The 14,847-nt window shown below is 46.2% G+C and overlaps 1 protein-coding gene across 1 annotated transcript in view; it reads left to right on the top strand.

Moving 5' to 3' along the window:
- FBXW4 (F-box and WD repeat domain containing 4) overlaps window positions 1-14,762 on the top strand; it is a 63,144-nt gene extending 48,382 nt beyond the window's left edge. Inside the window, exons 6-9 of the mRNA XM_033065559.2 lie at window positions 1,611-1,676; window positions 13,322-13,462; window positions 13,620-13,761; window positions 14,007-14,762. Coding sequence (XP_032921450.1) covers window positions 1,611-1,676; window positions 13,322-13,462; window positions 13,620-13,761; window positions 14,007-14,123 — 466 coding nt within the window. The 3' untranslated portion in view covers window positions 14,124-14,762. The remainder of the gene's footprint in view (window positions 1-1,610; window positions 1,677-13,321; window positions 13,463-13,619; window positions 13,762-14,006) is intronic.
- The last annotated feature ends 85 nt before the right edge of the window (window positions 14,763-14,847 follow it).

Here is a 14,847-nt window from a genome sequence, read left to right as displayed (position 1 = left end):
TTTACATATAAGACGTCCTGGTTGGAGTCACTTTGAATAGCTGTAGTTCTGCAGGCCTTTTCTAGCCTAGAGGGCAGCTAAGGGTCACAGAACTTGTGGACACCTCTAGATATGTGAGTTTGGGTGGAAGGATAGAGTCATCACAAAATAGTCTTGCTGAAGCCCTTCCTGCATTCTTGTAGCACTTTGAAATGGTCTGGTGTTATCTACTTGCCTCTTTTGCAGAGTGTTTTGTCAGTGCTGCCTTAGTCTTATGCTTTGGAGTAACCAATTGCTCAGCTAAAACCATGAAATAGGAGTAGAAGGAGTCCTGAGTTCCAGACTTGTTTCCATCTGGTCTTTCTGTGGCTTTGATTGAGTTGAGCCTGTGTTTACCACTTGGCTGCTGAGTGCCTTCTTACAGCAGCAGTAGTGCTTCTCACAGAAGTCAAGGATGCTGCCAGAATCTATTCCTAGTGCATTAGAGGCTTGCAGACACCTTGACTTGCAAAGAAAGAATGCTGTAGAGGATCAAAGAAATGTTTAAAAACTGCTCTATCTGCTGTTTTTACACACATGACATTGCTGTCTTATTTTGCTTACATCTTTTGGCTGCCAGGCCTGTGTCGTACTGCAAAAGTTCTCTAGGCAAAGCATACAGATGGCTTTTTTTTAAAGCAGGTTCCATTTCCTGTGTTCATGCTATCCTTGTTGCATTGACTTAAACATAGTTTTGGCATTTTATTCTGGGTAGCTGCAATAAATACGGCTTTGTGAGAGGCCATTTGTAACTTACTTAGAAGTCCTTGCATGAGCTGCTTCCTCGTATTTGGACTGAGACTGAGAAGCTGGCATGAAACAAGCAGTGTGGTTTGGAAAGCACAGCACCCATGTTGCTGATGCTTGATTTTAAGGATTTGTTCTGTCTTATGAACTAGTGTGAGGCCAGTGGGTGTCAGTGACCTCTGGAGCCAGCACGTGCAGCAGGGACATAGCATTGCCAAGAGGACTTTGGAATGAACTCTGTTGGAGGGTGTAAACTGAGCCAAATATTGCTGCAGGAGAACTGTGCTGCCTCTAACAGAGAGTGCCTAAGCACTGGGGAGGGCAACCTGATCCAGCTTTGAAATTGGCCCTGCTTTGAGCAGGCTGGACCAGAGACCTCTGTTCTGTGATTCTTTAGGCCTGTGGTGCTGCAGCCAGTTCATGATTGTACTCAGAAGTTGCCAACAAACAGAAGCGAGACATGGAGTAGGAAATAACAGTAAATTTTTGATGGAGTCTTTCTGCAGCTTGCAGCACTGACTGCATATGAAACATGCTGAGTACTGCACTGACTCATTTGAAAATGTTTAGGTTTTTCCTTTGTATTACAAATACATCTTCATGTCCTGCCAATTCTCTGCAGTTGTGACCTGCTGCATCTAGGAAGCTCAGCTAGTGAGAGTCTTGCAGTAGCTCTCCCTTTGCTGCTTCCTGTCCCTTATGAAATGTGGTGGGACATGCTGAAATCATCTTGAACCAGAATTCAAAGTCTGTTTTATAACCTGTTTTCTCTGTCTTGCTCATGCACTTTCTTCAGAACATGAGGATTAGTAAGTGTTATTTGATTGTTTCTTTTTTTTAAACAGCTCATTTGTGACGGGGACAGCCTGCTGTGGACACACCTCACCTCTGAGAATCTGGGACCTTGAGAGGTGAGTGAGCTTCCAGGTTACAGGGAGGGACTTGTCAAGAAAAATGAATAACAATGCAATTTTGGAAATGCTGTAAAAGGGTATAATTCCTTTTGTCAATATAGGCAAGGGATGATAGAAGATGACGTGGAGTGGGGGACAAAGCAAACTGGTGTGAAAAGGCATATGTGAGCGGTGGTTCTGGTTCAATAACTTGGCTTTTCTTCTCAGCTCTTCCAGTTGATGGCACAGCCATCCAGGCTTCTTCCCATTACCTATATACAGTCAAAATATACCCATTACATCCTCCTTTTCATCTGTCTCTGTTGATTCGTAGCCTCAGCCAGAGGAGGTGAGGAAGGTGATCCTTATCCTCCCATTCACCTACTTCTCTCTGGTGCTGGGAAACCAGAGGCAAACACAGTCTCTGAAGACACCTTGTCCTGGCTGGCAATTCCAGTAGCTCAGAGGAGTGAGGTGTGGCAACAGGTTATCTATGGAAGTGACTAAGGCACCTTGTCTTCTCTTTGTCTTAATAAGCACTGAGGAGGTTAATTGCTGTGGCCTCTGATTTGAGGTCTTTGAGTAGTTCCTGTTTGGTGAAGGTGCTGACCTTAGCGACTGGGGAAATGTTGTTCTCAAATCTTGATGTGAGACTCGACTGCTGACAAATTTGAAACTCAGCCTGAGGGTCTTAGTGTAGTGATGGACAGATAGCAAATATTTCACAGGATTATTAGAATGGCAGTCCTGCCTTCCAGGACCAGGATTCTCTGGGTAGGAGTGGCATGGCCCAGATTATTCAAAGGAGTGCTGTCAGGATTGAGGTGAGCAATGGCAGAAGGGGCCTGAGGGATGTCAGCAGAGCTGTATTTGGGGAAAGGGGGTGGGGAAGGGTTGGTGTGGACACAGGGTAGGTCTGAGACCAATTGCCTTCTAATCTATAGTTTAAATAGTTTAGATTGTTTAAGTCAACTGTATCAAATTCAAATTTAAACCAGCTGGTTTTTTTCTCTTAAGTAACAAAAATACTTTGCAACAATGCATCCTACAAAGGACAAGCTGGAGCAGGAAAGAGCACCAGCACATTTAGTTAGGGTGTATGTTTCTTAGTGACCCATCCAGTGGTGCCTTTGGAGTACCCCAGAAGGATGCAGGCTGGGCTGTTATACCCCTGCCCATCAAGTCTTCTGGCTGTTCTTGAATAGAGGCATCTGACAGGGGTGAGGAGATGGGCAACCCTCTCCCCCCTGCTCCAGCCCTTTCTGACAGCCTTTCCCAAGGAAGCCTGAAGAGATAATAAAGCTGTGTAGAAAATAGGATTAAGGTAATGAACAAGCACAGCAGAGTTTGATCTTTCAATAACGTAAAAGCCTGAGTGACAGGCAAATAAAAAAGCCAAGGCAACCTAGGCCACTGGGCCTCTGTTAAAATGGCTAGAGTGTCAAACTTATTCTTCCCTCTTCACCTGTCACAGCTGGAATGCACCATGCCACTGGGTCTTTTCCTCTGCAGGAACCTGTGTGTGAGCTGGTGGACTTGTCAACATGTGCAGGGTTGGAGGCTGAATAGGAAGCATGGCTGGGGCTCTAGCATGTGAAACTTGATGTCACTCATAGAAAGGGAGTACAGAGCTATCCCTCCAGGTCTTGACTCTCCATAAACGGTTCATCTTCCCAGCAGAGGTTTGGATCCATCTTCCAAATCCAGTGGTTGCCAGAAGTGATCCTTTAGGGAATACTGTCTGTTCCTTTGAGGCTTTTGAATGTTGTCTCTCTGGTCAGAGTCCAGGAGTGAGTGCGAAAACTAAAAATCTTAGAGCCACCCAGGACTTAAAAACTCCTCCTGTGCTCAATGTGTCCTGATAACATCTGGCAGACAGAGCCAAGCCCTCTGAGTTTGCTGCTTATCCTTTTCTTGTGGCCACAAAAGGACCCAGAGGCTGACTCGCAGAGGCTGAACATGGCAAGGATATTATGTCTAAGAACAGAATCCAGGTAACTTCTGTCAAAAAGAAAAATTAGGCAGGGTAGAATGATGCATAAGGTGTGTTCTTGAAAACCACAGGATTCTTAGCACCACTGCTGTCCAGGATCAGTTCATTCAGTTATGGGAGTTTTCTTTGCATTGGGGGGGTAAGTAAGTAACAGTACAACAGTTGCTGTGTTATTCCATTGGGGTAGGTGGTCTTTTTACCCAAGAGCTGAGAGCTGGAACGTGCTACAAAAGGATTTAAAGCTTAAATAACCTTTTGTGTACTGATCATCTTAGTTCCAGGCCAGATAAGTCCTTGGCTGGTGCTTGTCACTGTTGCTCATGGTATGTTTTGTATTTATGACCTTCGCTGTTCCCTGACCCTGGGGCAGCCGTTCTCATCCCTCCAAGAGGAAGGGGATAATATCTTCACCTGTAAATATGTCCTGTGCTTTGAAAAGGGCTTGGTTGGTTTTGGTGTGGAGGAAATTTTTAGTGGGGAGAGGTAACGCCTTTTGCTGCATCCCACTCCCACAACTGTCTTTCATTTCTGACTCTGCCGAGATGATGGCGTTGGATCAAAGCCACAACAGGCAGCAACAAGCAATTGTCAAGGGAGTCTAAAGCAGGGGAATGACTGCATAATGCCAAGACACTGTCTCTGATGGCTGAAATTCCAGCTGCTGCTACACCTGGCCCTGTCTCCTGTAATGAAGGAGGATTTAGATTTTTTTCTTATGCTTTTGAAGCTGGCTAGCTGCACTTCTGGAGGACATCTCTCACCCCACATATGCTACATTGTGCCAACTGATTGCTTTTAGATGTGGGGAAGTTTCTGTGCACTTACTCCTGCTCTGGATCAAGGTGTGTGTGTGGAAGGCAGCTGTGAGTAAGTCCATTGATTAGAAGCCTGCAAGGAGAACAGTGAGCAGTATGGGCCCCACATGATACTAACCTGTGTCCTTACATCAAGAATCAGGGCTTTCTGACTCCTTGTCCTCTTCCACATCCCCTTGTCCTTCCTTTAGTGAAGGATATGATGGCAGCTGACCCTCTTGCAGGTCATATTCTTCTGCTCACTTTTGCCTTTCTCTATTCAGACCATCCTGTCTTGTTTGCCAGTGTGAGTGTGTGGCTCAACACAACAGCCACTTAATGGCAAACAAGAGAAAAGAAAACCTTATTCAGATCCTCCTCCTCTTTCTTCTTCTTTCTATTGCCTTCGGGAGTTTAAGCTCCTTGGAAGATGAGGGTCATGCACCACTGACGGCTCCAAGTCCAGCATTTGTTATTTGCCTGCAGAGAACTGTTGCTTCCCATGTTATTGGGGTAGTCTTGCATGTTGTTAGGAGACAAATGCCCCTGTCTCAAGGATGCTTCTCCATGAGATAGAATACTCCAGAGGTCTCTTTGCAGAAGCTCTTGGAGCTATTCTGCAAAGTCTGACATTTGAAATGGACCAGTGATCTGTCTCACATGGTAGTCTTCATGCTATAAACACTTTGAGTGCACAAATCCTACAGTGTTCTTGTGACATGACAGGACATGCTGCAGGGCATGAGAGCTGTGAAAACTGAACCCAAGTTAGCTGTGCCCTGCAAGCCACCCAAATCCTCTACCTTTTAAATATCCAGTCTCTGTCCAACTCCTCCCCCCTTTTGAAGGTATTTTTGGCAGAGTGGGGATTCTGTTTGTTTGTTTTCTGGTTTTTTGTTGTTTTTTTTTAAAAGAACCCTCTAATTTCTTGTTCGATTTTTCTCCCGCTTGTGAGCCCTTTGAAAGTAGCTTTATGCCGTCACTGACACCAAACTGACACTTTGCGTTTCCCCACTTCTTATCCCTTTATGGCAACAGATGTTGAAATTTTGTATCCCTTTTATCTGTCCCTCTTTGCCCTCTTCCTGTAATTAGGTTTCCCTTGTTAGCAGTACAAAGTGGCCCGGTTTGCTGCCTGGCCTTTTGAGCCATTGTGTTGGAGCACATTTTTTTCCCTCCTCTTTCGGAAGAGTTCCTTCCCCCTTAAGTAATAGGCAGGGTGTGGGCCAGAGCTGTGGCTTTTTCTTGTTTCTTTGTTCTCCATTTATCTCTGCCACCTTTTTCAAAGAGGTGGAGGAAAAAAAATAGAGAGTGCATGGAAGGGGAAGATACAGAGTTGCATTTCTTGACCATCAGGCCCCCGTACTCTTCAGGTGTTCAAGGCAGGTACCTTTGATGTCTGCAGATTTTGGGGAGGTGGGAGGTAGAGGATACGAGTGACTTGGGAGTGGAGGGGAAGGGAGATTCAGGTGTATGGATAGTGCTCTCAGCAGAGGGTTGGGGTGGAGTCTCAGGTAGCCAGGCAGCTGCTGAGCAGGTTAGTAATCTGTTCAGCCTATAGTACTGTTGCACTGTGCTCTTTCTTTCCAAGAGCCAGCATGAGTGTTACCATCCTAAGCAGCTGGCTGAATTTTGCTAATGTGCTGCTGCTGTATGTCTGGTGTGTGTTTCCATGGGTCCCTTGCTAGGTTACATCTGTCTCGGCCATGGAAGGGGCAAGAATGAGTTGCTGGCTTTTCAACTTTTGGCTTATGTTTATCTGCATCCATTTTGGTGGCTCTTCAGAACCCACGGACTTAAATTTTGTGCTCCCTGTACTGGTCTTAAACAGCAAGTGTAATTTGAGAGTTGAAGCATATAGCACTGAACACCCTGGTCACCTGATGATTTTCTGGTTAAATCCAGTCCTTCTTGACTTTGTTTCCTGTTGTGCTCCAGTTTTTTAATTGTCTGTAAGTAGATGAGTGAAATGAGAATATGTAGGTCTAGTTCTTGGTTACAGATCTTGCTGAATGTTTTCAATACAAATTTTTAATGTAGAGGCCTTGAGCTAAGCTTAGTGTTGTGTTCTAAAATAATTTCTGTAGAAGAGCATTCTCTCCATGGCTTTTAACTCCAAGGTTTGTTCAAGTTTGAGACCTTCTAGTTTAATCACCAAAGGAGCTGTTGGGTGAAAGCCTTGTTCTTTACTGATTTTTGGTTGGGTTTTGGTTTTTGTGATACTGTGTTTCTGAACTCTCTCACATAAGCTGGGTCTTCTGCCTTCTTTTTGTTTAGAGGGCTCTGGTCCATCTTAACCTAAATGTAAAATCACTGTAAGAAGAGGAACATACAGGTGTTTATCCTAAATCCTTTCTTCCCTATGGCAGTCTTGGCCCTGTCTCACTAGAAAGGACCACAAGGCCAGCTCCTGCCTTTTGGATGTGTGCATGTTCAGGACATGCTGTGGCCTTTGAACTCTTGTTCAGGCATATTTATGACAACTTTACAAGGCCCTGAACAATCAGAGAGCATGGGTGGGGGCTGGACACTCCAAGCACATCAATCAGTTTCATCCCTCTGAGCCAAAGCAAAAGTAATCTTTATTTTTCCCTGGGTTGAGAGAGAATCAACAGAGGCAAGAGAGAAGAATGGGAAGGAGTGAATGAGGAACCCCCTCTGTCACTGGCTAGTGGTAGCTCATTTAAACAGATGGCTTTGTTTTGATTTGGACTCTCCATTTTTTTGTCTCCCCACTAAAGGAGACCTGCAGAGCTCTGTCCAGAAAGGGAGCAATACAGCCGCCTGTTCCCACACAAGTGGGGCGAAAGGCGAGAGGCTTTGAGAATTCCCTGCTTCTTTTCCTTGCCTCTCTCTTTCTCTTCCTCCAAGAAATCACAGTTTGAGAATTCCCCCCTACTCCTCCCATTGGAAAGAAAGACAGAGAAGACATTCTTGACATTCTTTGCAGAGAAAAGGGGTTAAATGTCTGAATTTGGGGGTCACCATGTTATACAAATTGCAATCTAATCGTTTTTACAAGAACACACGTGTGCTAAGAAAAGGAGCCATGGACAAGAAAGAAAAGGGGATAGACAACCTTTTTTGTCCTATCTTTTTTTTTTTCCCCTCAAGGTTTTGGACTATTGTCATGTCCTGTCTCTCTCCCCTCCTCACCCCCGAGAGGGAGAACATTGGTTTTATAGTTAAATTGGTTCGTAAAGCAGAAGGGCTTGGTGCCATTTCTGTTTGTTTTCCCAAATAAAAGCCCCAGCAGGGTCTCTTTTGCACCGTTGTGGCTTTATTTGAAGAAACTGGCTTTTTCCCATAGCCCAGTGTGTCAGTTTATCCTCTGAACTTAACCTTACGGGAACCCAAACAACAAAAACTCACAGGGTCCCAAAGCTGGAAAGGTAAAGAAATTGTATCTTTTTATTGGACCATTTAAAACGTGTGTGGGCCAATTCAGAGAAAGCAGAAGAAAAGAAGGCAAAACTCCCTCTTCTGTCTGTCCCCTCAACACAATCTCAGACCTTCGTTGGTGTCTTTCCCCCCCACTGCCTCGAGTCCCTTCAGCTGCACTGAGGAATCAGAGAGAGGCATTTGCCCTGAAAATCATTTGAAACAGCATCTCTGAGCCATTGCACTTGGAGGTGCTCTCTCAAAATTCCCCAAGCCAATTCTACACCTCCCTGCAGGAATTAGTAGCCTGGTCTAAATGCAGGAGCAACTTTGGAGTAGGATAGAAGAATTACTTTGCCAAGGACCCACATTTCTCCCTATGTACAATATAGACGTTGTTTGATCAAGCCTTTCCTTTCTTAGCATAAGTTGCTGTATCCCCTCAGTGCCTCAGCTGCTATTGCACCTGGAAGAGACAGCAGCTCAGCTCTTCTCTTTGGTTTTGGTGCAGTCTCCTTATTGGGTGACAGAAATTGTGCAAATGTTCCACTTGGGATAATTATTTTAAAATGGATTTGTTTTCCTTTCTCTGATACTCAGATTAAATATCCCAGTGTTTGGAACTGAACAGGGCTCTTTATAACCATTTTTTTAAAGTATATGCTTCCCACCTGTCTTGTTTCAAATAGTTATTGGGGCTGAAATGATGGTTTAGAGCTCTGTTTGGTTTCTGAATAGTCATCTGCTTGTGTGCAATAGATTCTCCTCTTTGATGATCACAGTTCGCAGATGAAGATTCCAGAGCAAATGAATTGTCCTCAGTTTTGCACGTCTGTTTTCAACAGATGTTCAAAATTCAGCAGTTTCCTAGAGTTTGCATGTTTATATAATATCAATTCTAGTGAATTGGGATCACCAGAAATTGAGGGTAGGGAGAAAAATGTTTAATCCCAGCTTTTGGAGTGTAGTTCTTGTGTACTGGAGACAACTGGGCAAGAGCCTCAGCAAATGGGCAGCTTCCAGGGAGGTAGGTGCAGACTTCTTTTGGACTCTATCAGAAAGATCTGAGGTAGATCCTGATATTTTAGGGCCACACAAATAGTTGCTGTGGCTTGGGAGGCTGTATAACTTCAACTTGGTGAAGCAACATCCCATGGATTATCTAGAAAGTAACCATCTGAGCTCTGCCATGACTGATCTTATTTTGTCTTCATATTAGTGATTGAGAAGGAATAGAACTTGAAGTTGTTTTTAAAAAGAAGAACAAGAGCTTAACCAGACTGTTTCTTCCCTTCACTTTGCTTCCAGGCTGCCTGTCTTCTGGAGGTATCAGGAGAGCTGTGCTCATGTCTAGATTTCTTGCATGGAAAGAAAAGAGTGAAATGTGGAAATCCTGTACAAATATCTGATTGTAAAAGTAATTTTAAAAAGTCTTGAAGAACTTGGAAATTGATCGAGATGAATCAAAAGATTCTCTATAGTGTCTGAACAAAATGCCTTTCATTGTTGGACTCTTTAGTTGGATACATTTACCAGGCACATGGACTTGGTTTAAACATCTTGTTCTATCAACCAAGGAGTCTGGAGTGTAGCACTAACACAGCTTTCCTGTGCTTGGGATGAAATAGGCTGCTGGATTTGCTCTGGCCCTGTTCCTTGTGCGCTGGTACTGGATTACTGCCAATATTATTGTCTGTCTAGATGCTTAACAGGAAGTACAAAAAATTAGGAATATTACAAGATTCCTCAAGGAGGAATTACCTGGGTGTTTGTAGGTGCCACATTGGCCCAGGTGGTTTGTGGTTAAAGTGCTGAAATTGAGAGCTCTTGCTCTAGACTGGTCTTTCCAGAAAACTTGCACTGTCACATTTGCAATTCTGCCTCACAGAGCTCCACTGGTTCAGGGTTGTTTCTGTTGGTGCTACCCAGCACTGGGACTGAACGCAGGCACTATGTATTCAGACTGTTCAGTACAAAGGCAAGCAAAGCTCCAACCATCTGCACAAATAACTACCTGGCTTGCCTGAAGAATACCTGGGAGCGAAACAGCTGTTTGCTGCTGCTGGAGGGCCATGGCAGGGTGGGGAGATGGTGTGGTCCTTCCATGTTTTGTCCCACTTGGTCTTCACAGAGACTTCCTGACTAACCTTCACAGCCTATAACAAGGAGAGGGCCTCAGAAGGACTGAGGATCAGTCTACCTGGGATTTGAAAGGTGTTTAGGTAAGAAGGGAACCACAAAGGAAAGAAGGTGGCTGTTTTCCTGCTGTTTGGATGGTGCTGATGAAAAAGGTTCAAGATAGCTATGCCATCTCTTTTTGTCCCTCATGGAGAAGGTATCTTCTCTCCTTCTAAGTTGTTAGTAACCATTGGTGATGTGCTGGTGTAGCTGCTGCTATTCTGTTGCCTGTTTATGGGTATCTTCATCCTTCATGAGTTACTAAGGATTAGCTGTGGGCTTTGCTCCCAAGAAAGGGGAAGCTATTCAGGTATGAGGTTTGAGGGAAGGAAGTATTTGGGATAACCAAGAGTGGGCAATTTGTGGGCACTAAATCGTGATCCCAAGACTGGAAGAGTTGTGGTGGCAGAATTCCCTTCCCAGCATGGGCTCAGCATGGCTGTGTATGCTGGAGGCACATAAAGCCTGTGTCCAGAGACACCTTAATCTGCTGAATAAAGGGGAAATGCATCATGTTCTGCATCTTTTTCACCTTAAGTGTGCCTATGCCAGAACACATGGTTGTTTTGTTTGTGTGCCCAGTGTGGAGCACAGTAAATTTTCCCCTGGTGCCAGATGGTTAAATGCTTCACTGTAGCAACTACCACGTTACCTCTGTGAATTACTAAAGAGCTGCTCCTGTTTTCAGGGGCTGTGGCTCCCACCTGAGAGCTGCTTTGGCTGACCTGTTCTTGGGCCAGGAGAACCAAACTGATTCACAAACCAGCAAAGCAAGGTTTACTTTGGTGCAGTAACTTGCAAGTATCTGTGCTCATTTTATTCCTACAGAGAAAAGCCAGTAATTTTTTCCTCCCTTTTTTTGTTGCCTTTTCTTTCATTTTTGTTGCCTGGGATGTAAAGGTAAGTGGAGGGAGGAAAACTAGTGTGACTCTGTTGAAGTGCTTGGGTAACACTGCAGTGAGGTGTGAAGGTATGGAGAAACACTGGGAGTGAAGCACCTGGGTGGTGCTCAGGGCCCAAGCTGCTGGTGCTGCCTAGGGCTTGCTGGGTAGCTCACCTCTTGGGAGTAACTCCTTGCTCCTGCCTGAGCAACTCTGTCAGTTGGGCAGTCGAGTCCCTTATGCATCTCACAGGTCATCCAAGGATTCTTTCTGGGAGAGCAGCTGACTCTGTTGTATGTCTTACAACTCTGGGCCACACATACATCCTGTAGGATGAATAAGGTTTTGCAGAGGCCTTAATAAGGGCTGTGTACATGTCCATTTGTCCTGCTGGCTTTGCAGGATGGCACAGGGAGGGGATCTGTGTGCTTCGAAGGGCAGGGGAGTGCCAGAGGAGAGGACTCATGTCCATCCATGTCTCACTCCATGGTGGACCTCCATCTGTGCCAACCAAACCCCATTGCTCTTGCTCACAGTGCTCAAACCATGAGTGCTTCAACCTCTCAACCCACAGACAGGTGCAGAATTGCTGCTGGGTTGGTTTACAAGTAACCTTCCAAGGGTTAATGTGTTGTGAGAAGGTTGCAAAGGGCTGAAGCCTGGAATCCCCTCGATCCCTTGCCTGGAGAAACACAAAGTCCAATAAGCCAGCACCCCTGGATTCGTGTTGGGGGGGATTAATTCATGCACTTGATGTTAAAGCTTGTCCGAGAGGTTTGCATGGGGGGGCCATTGCTAGGGCTGGTTGGCCTCTCTAAATGGTTGCTAGGGCCCTGGCATCAAGGTCCAATGTAGCTGCCCACAGCCACGGTCACGGAGGGAATTACACAGCCACAAAGAAATTGTTATTCTACATAATCTGCTCTTTGGAGAGTGACTGTGGGGAAACAGGCTGGCCCCAGCATGCCGCCAGCTCTGTGATCATAGAAGCGTGCTGGCTGCAAAGATCGGCCAGGGCTCGCCTTCTGATCTGGGGACACCAGGGCTCGAGGCGCTAATCTGCTTTATCAGCAATTTCTCTCTCCTGACACAAAGGTGTTTACTTGTTTTAACATCTCCCAGGACTCTATTTCTCCTTTTGTGTGGTCTTTATCCCCCAATGAGGGCTTTAGCCCAGATTACAGACAGAATTAAGGCATTTGGCGATGTGCCTCAGAACTGTGTGGTGCTGGATCAAGGAGCAGAATGTAACAAAATAATGGAGGGAGATGCTGAGAGTGACCCCACTGCGGGATCCGTGCTGTTGGCTTTCAGGACTGCTTCATTGTCCTGAGAACCAGGAGGCTGTTGGAGAGGGGTGGCCATGTAGCAGAGTTTGAAAAGCAGGTGCTTCAAGCATTTTTGATGTGAAGGGTGTGAGGAGAAGAAGGAAAAAAAAGGAGAGTTTACAATAGGCAGCCATTTCAAGCAGCTGGGCAGTTTATCCACTCCATTCCCAAGAGTCTGTCATGTCTGACTATCACTGGCTGCTGCAGCAGGGGGAATGACACATGGGACAGGCTGTGCCATGCACCTGATGCAGTTCTGTGTGACCCAGGGAAAGGGGCTCAAGCTTCTTCTTGAAGTCTGGCAGGGCAGGACCTCACCAGGCACCACCCACCTGGTGTGCTGCTGGTTCTGCACCTGAACAAGCAGCAGAGTGATACTACCACAAAGCACCCAGCATAGAGCTTCATGGAGATTTTGCTTTTGCTCTTTCACTGCAAGCAAGGAATTAAAAAGAAGGAAAGGGTCAAAAAGAAAAATCTAGCCTTTGGAAGGTCATCTCCAGAGCATCATTGGGGTGGTTGCTTTTGACCTGTTACATTCAGCCCCAGATACAGTAGAATTTGTAGAATGTAGTGTAACTGGAAGGGATTGAGGAGAGCAGTCATGGCAGACTAGGTTGGGAGAGTCTGATTTGCCTGTGGATCTGTGCTGTGTGTCAAAGACCTAGGGAAATATCCCAGTGGAGAGTATTTTGAAGGACAGAGTATGGGATGGGATTGAACAGGTAAATGGCTCTTGCAGATTATTTGGAGTCTGACTAAACTGGGAGTTGTCTCGTATGGAAATGGAGCCATATAATTCAGAATATTGGTCACTTCTCCCAGGGAAGAGGATCCCATTCTGCTGGAGGTCAGCTGTGCCTGTACCTTGGCTCTTCTTTCAGCTGGGACTCCTGCTGGTCACCTTTCATGAGACCCTTCATGGTTGGTGGCCCAACCAGTAGCAGAAACTGAGGGTGAGAGAGGAAATCTGTGCAGGCTTTTGTATTCTGTTATATCACAGAAATGACATCTGGAAGACTTCTGTGACACCATCTCTGCTGTGGTCAGATGAACTGGAAGGGGTTTTTGCTCTGAATGACTTTTCCCCTAATATGTTTCATTGCAGTGGTCAGCTGTTGACCTGTTTGGGGACCGACTTCCACCGTGGAGCTGGAGTCCTGGATGTGTTCTACGAAACACCCTCCCTTCTCCTTTCTTGTGGGTATGACACCTACATCCGCTACTGGGACATACGGACCAGCACCAGGTGAGCCTGCCCTGCTGCCATCTGGGGCCCACGCAGGGCTCCTGGACTGTCCTTGTGCAGCATCTGGGGACTCAGCTCTCACTGAATTACCTCCTTCAGGCAAAGTGGATGGAGGAGTGGAGGTTCAGCCCTGCTCTGGTTTGTGTTGCCCTTGCAGGAAGTGTGTCCAGGAGTGGGAAGAGCCCCATGACAGTGCCCTGTACTGCATAAGGAGTGATAAGAACCATATGATTGCCAGCGGCTCTTCCTACTACGGTGTGGTGCGCCTCTGGGATAAGCGGCAGACTCGGTGCCTGCAGGTGAGCCCTCGTGGGAGGCTGGGCAGCAGCAGAGCTTCTCAGCTGTTCTGTGGCAGCCCAGTGTGCATGCCTTGTGGGGAAAAGAGAGAGGCTGTTGGGCTTTCTTTGGGGCTAGTCCACCGTGGCAAACCTAACCTCTATGCAGGGAAAACCTGCTTTGCTCAGACATCTCAGCCTTTGTTACACCAGCCAGCATCTTTGGGCTGACCTTGTCTCTGAAAGGTTGATTCTCCTGTTTTTTGCAGAGCTTTCACCTGTCTTCACCCACCAGCAGCCCAGTGTACTGTCTCCGTTTCAGTACCACCCACCTGTATGCTGCCCTGGCATCAGCCCTGCACGTCCTGGACTTCACGGCCTCGTGAAGGGCACCACAGCTGCTTCTGGTGACCCCAGCTCTGCAGAGCTGACACTTGGCTCAGGGAATTGCAGGGTAGGAGAGGTGAGAAAGGCCCACAAGGCTTCTGAAGGGACTTTTTTTGCCTGCCAGAAAGCTATGAAGAGTGCACAAAGGGCCAAACTTTCTCAACCTTACCTGCCTGTTAGTAAAAACAATAGGCCAATTGTCCTTTACCCTTTTTATTTTGTGCAAGTCAGGAATTGTTTTATTAACTGCGTTCCTTTTCTTCCTTTTCTTTTTCCTTCATTTTTTTTTCCTGTGGATACATCATTTGAGGGGCAAGTTGAGCCAGGATGCCCCATCAGCTGTGTGCTGGTCAGTTTGAGATCAGCCAAGTTCTAAGCCTGTGAAGCAAGACTAGGCTGTGTGTAGGGTGGACTGATTTGGTGGAAAGGTGCCTGGAGAGAGGCCCACCCTTCTCCTTAACTTGCTGTTCTGACAGCTGCTTGTGTTGTCCTTCACAGCCAAGAGCAACAATTGAGCTAAAAGGCAGAGCCAGCCCTGCTTTCAGTGTGCCTCCCCAAGCTGGCCATCAGGTCAGGCTATGCACTTGGCAGGGCTGAAATGGTCGTGTTTTGCTAAATAAAACTGAAAGGAAACAAGAGATTGTATGTTTTGTTTCAAGTTCTGAAGGGGCTACGATGGTACCTGTTGATTGCAGGGGCCTGGGTGGGTGGGAGAGGTTGGAC

The sequence above is a fragment of the Catharus ustulatus genome, chromosome 8 (assembly GCF_009819885.2).
Source record: "Catharus ustulatus isolate bCatUst1 chromosome 8, bCatUst1.pri.v2, whole genome shotgun sequence".
NCBI classification, from domain to species: Eukaryota; Metazoa; Chordata; class Aves; order Passeriformes; family Turdidae; genus Catharus; species Catharus ustulatus.
Note: the sequence above shows the minus strand (reverse complement) of the source record. Positions and strands in the feature narration are given on the sequence as shown.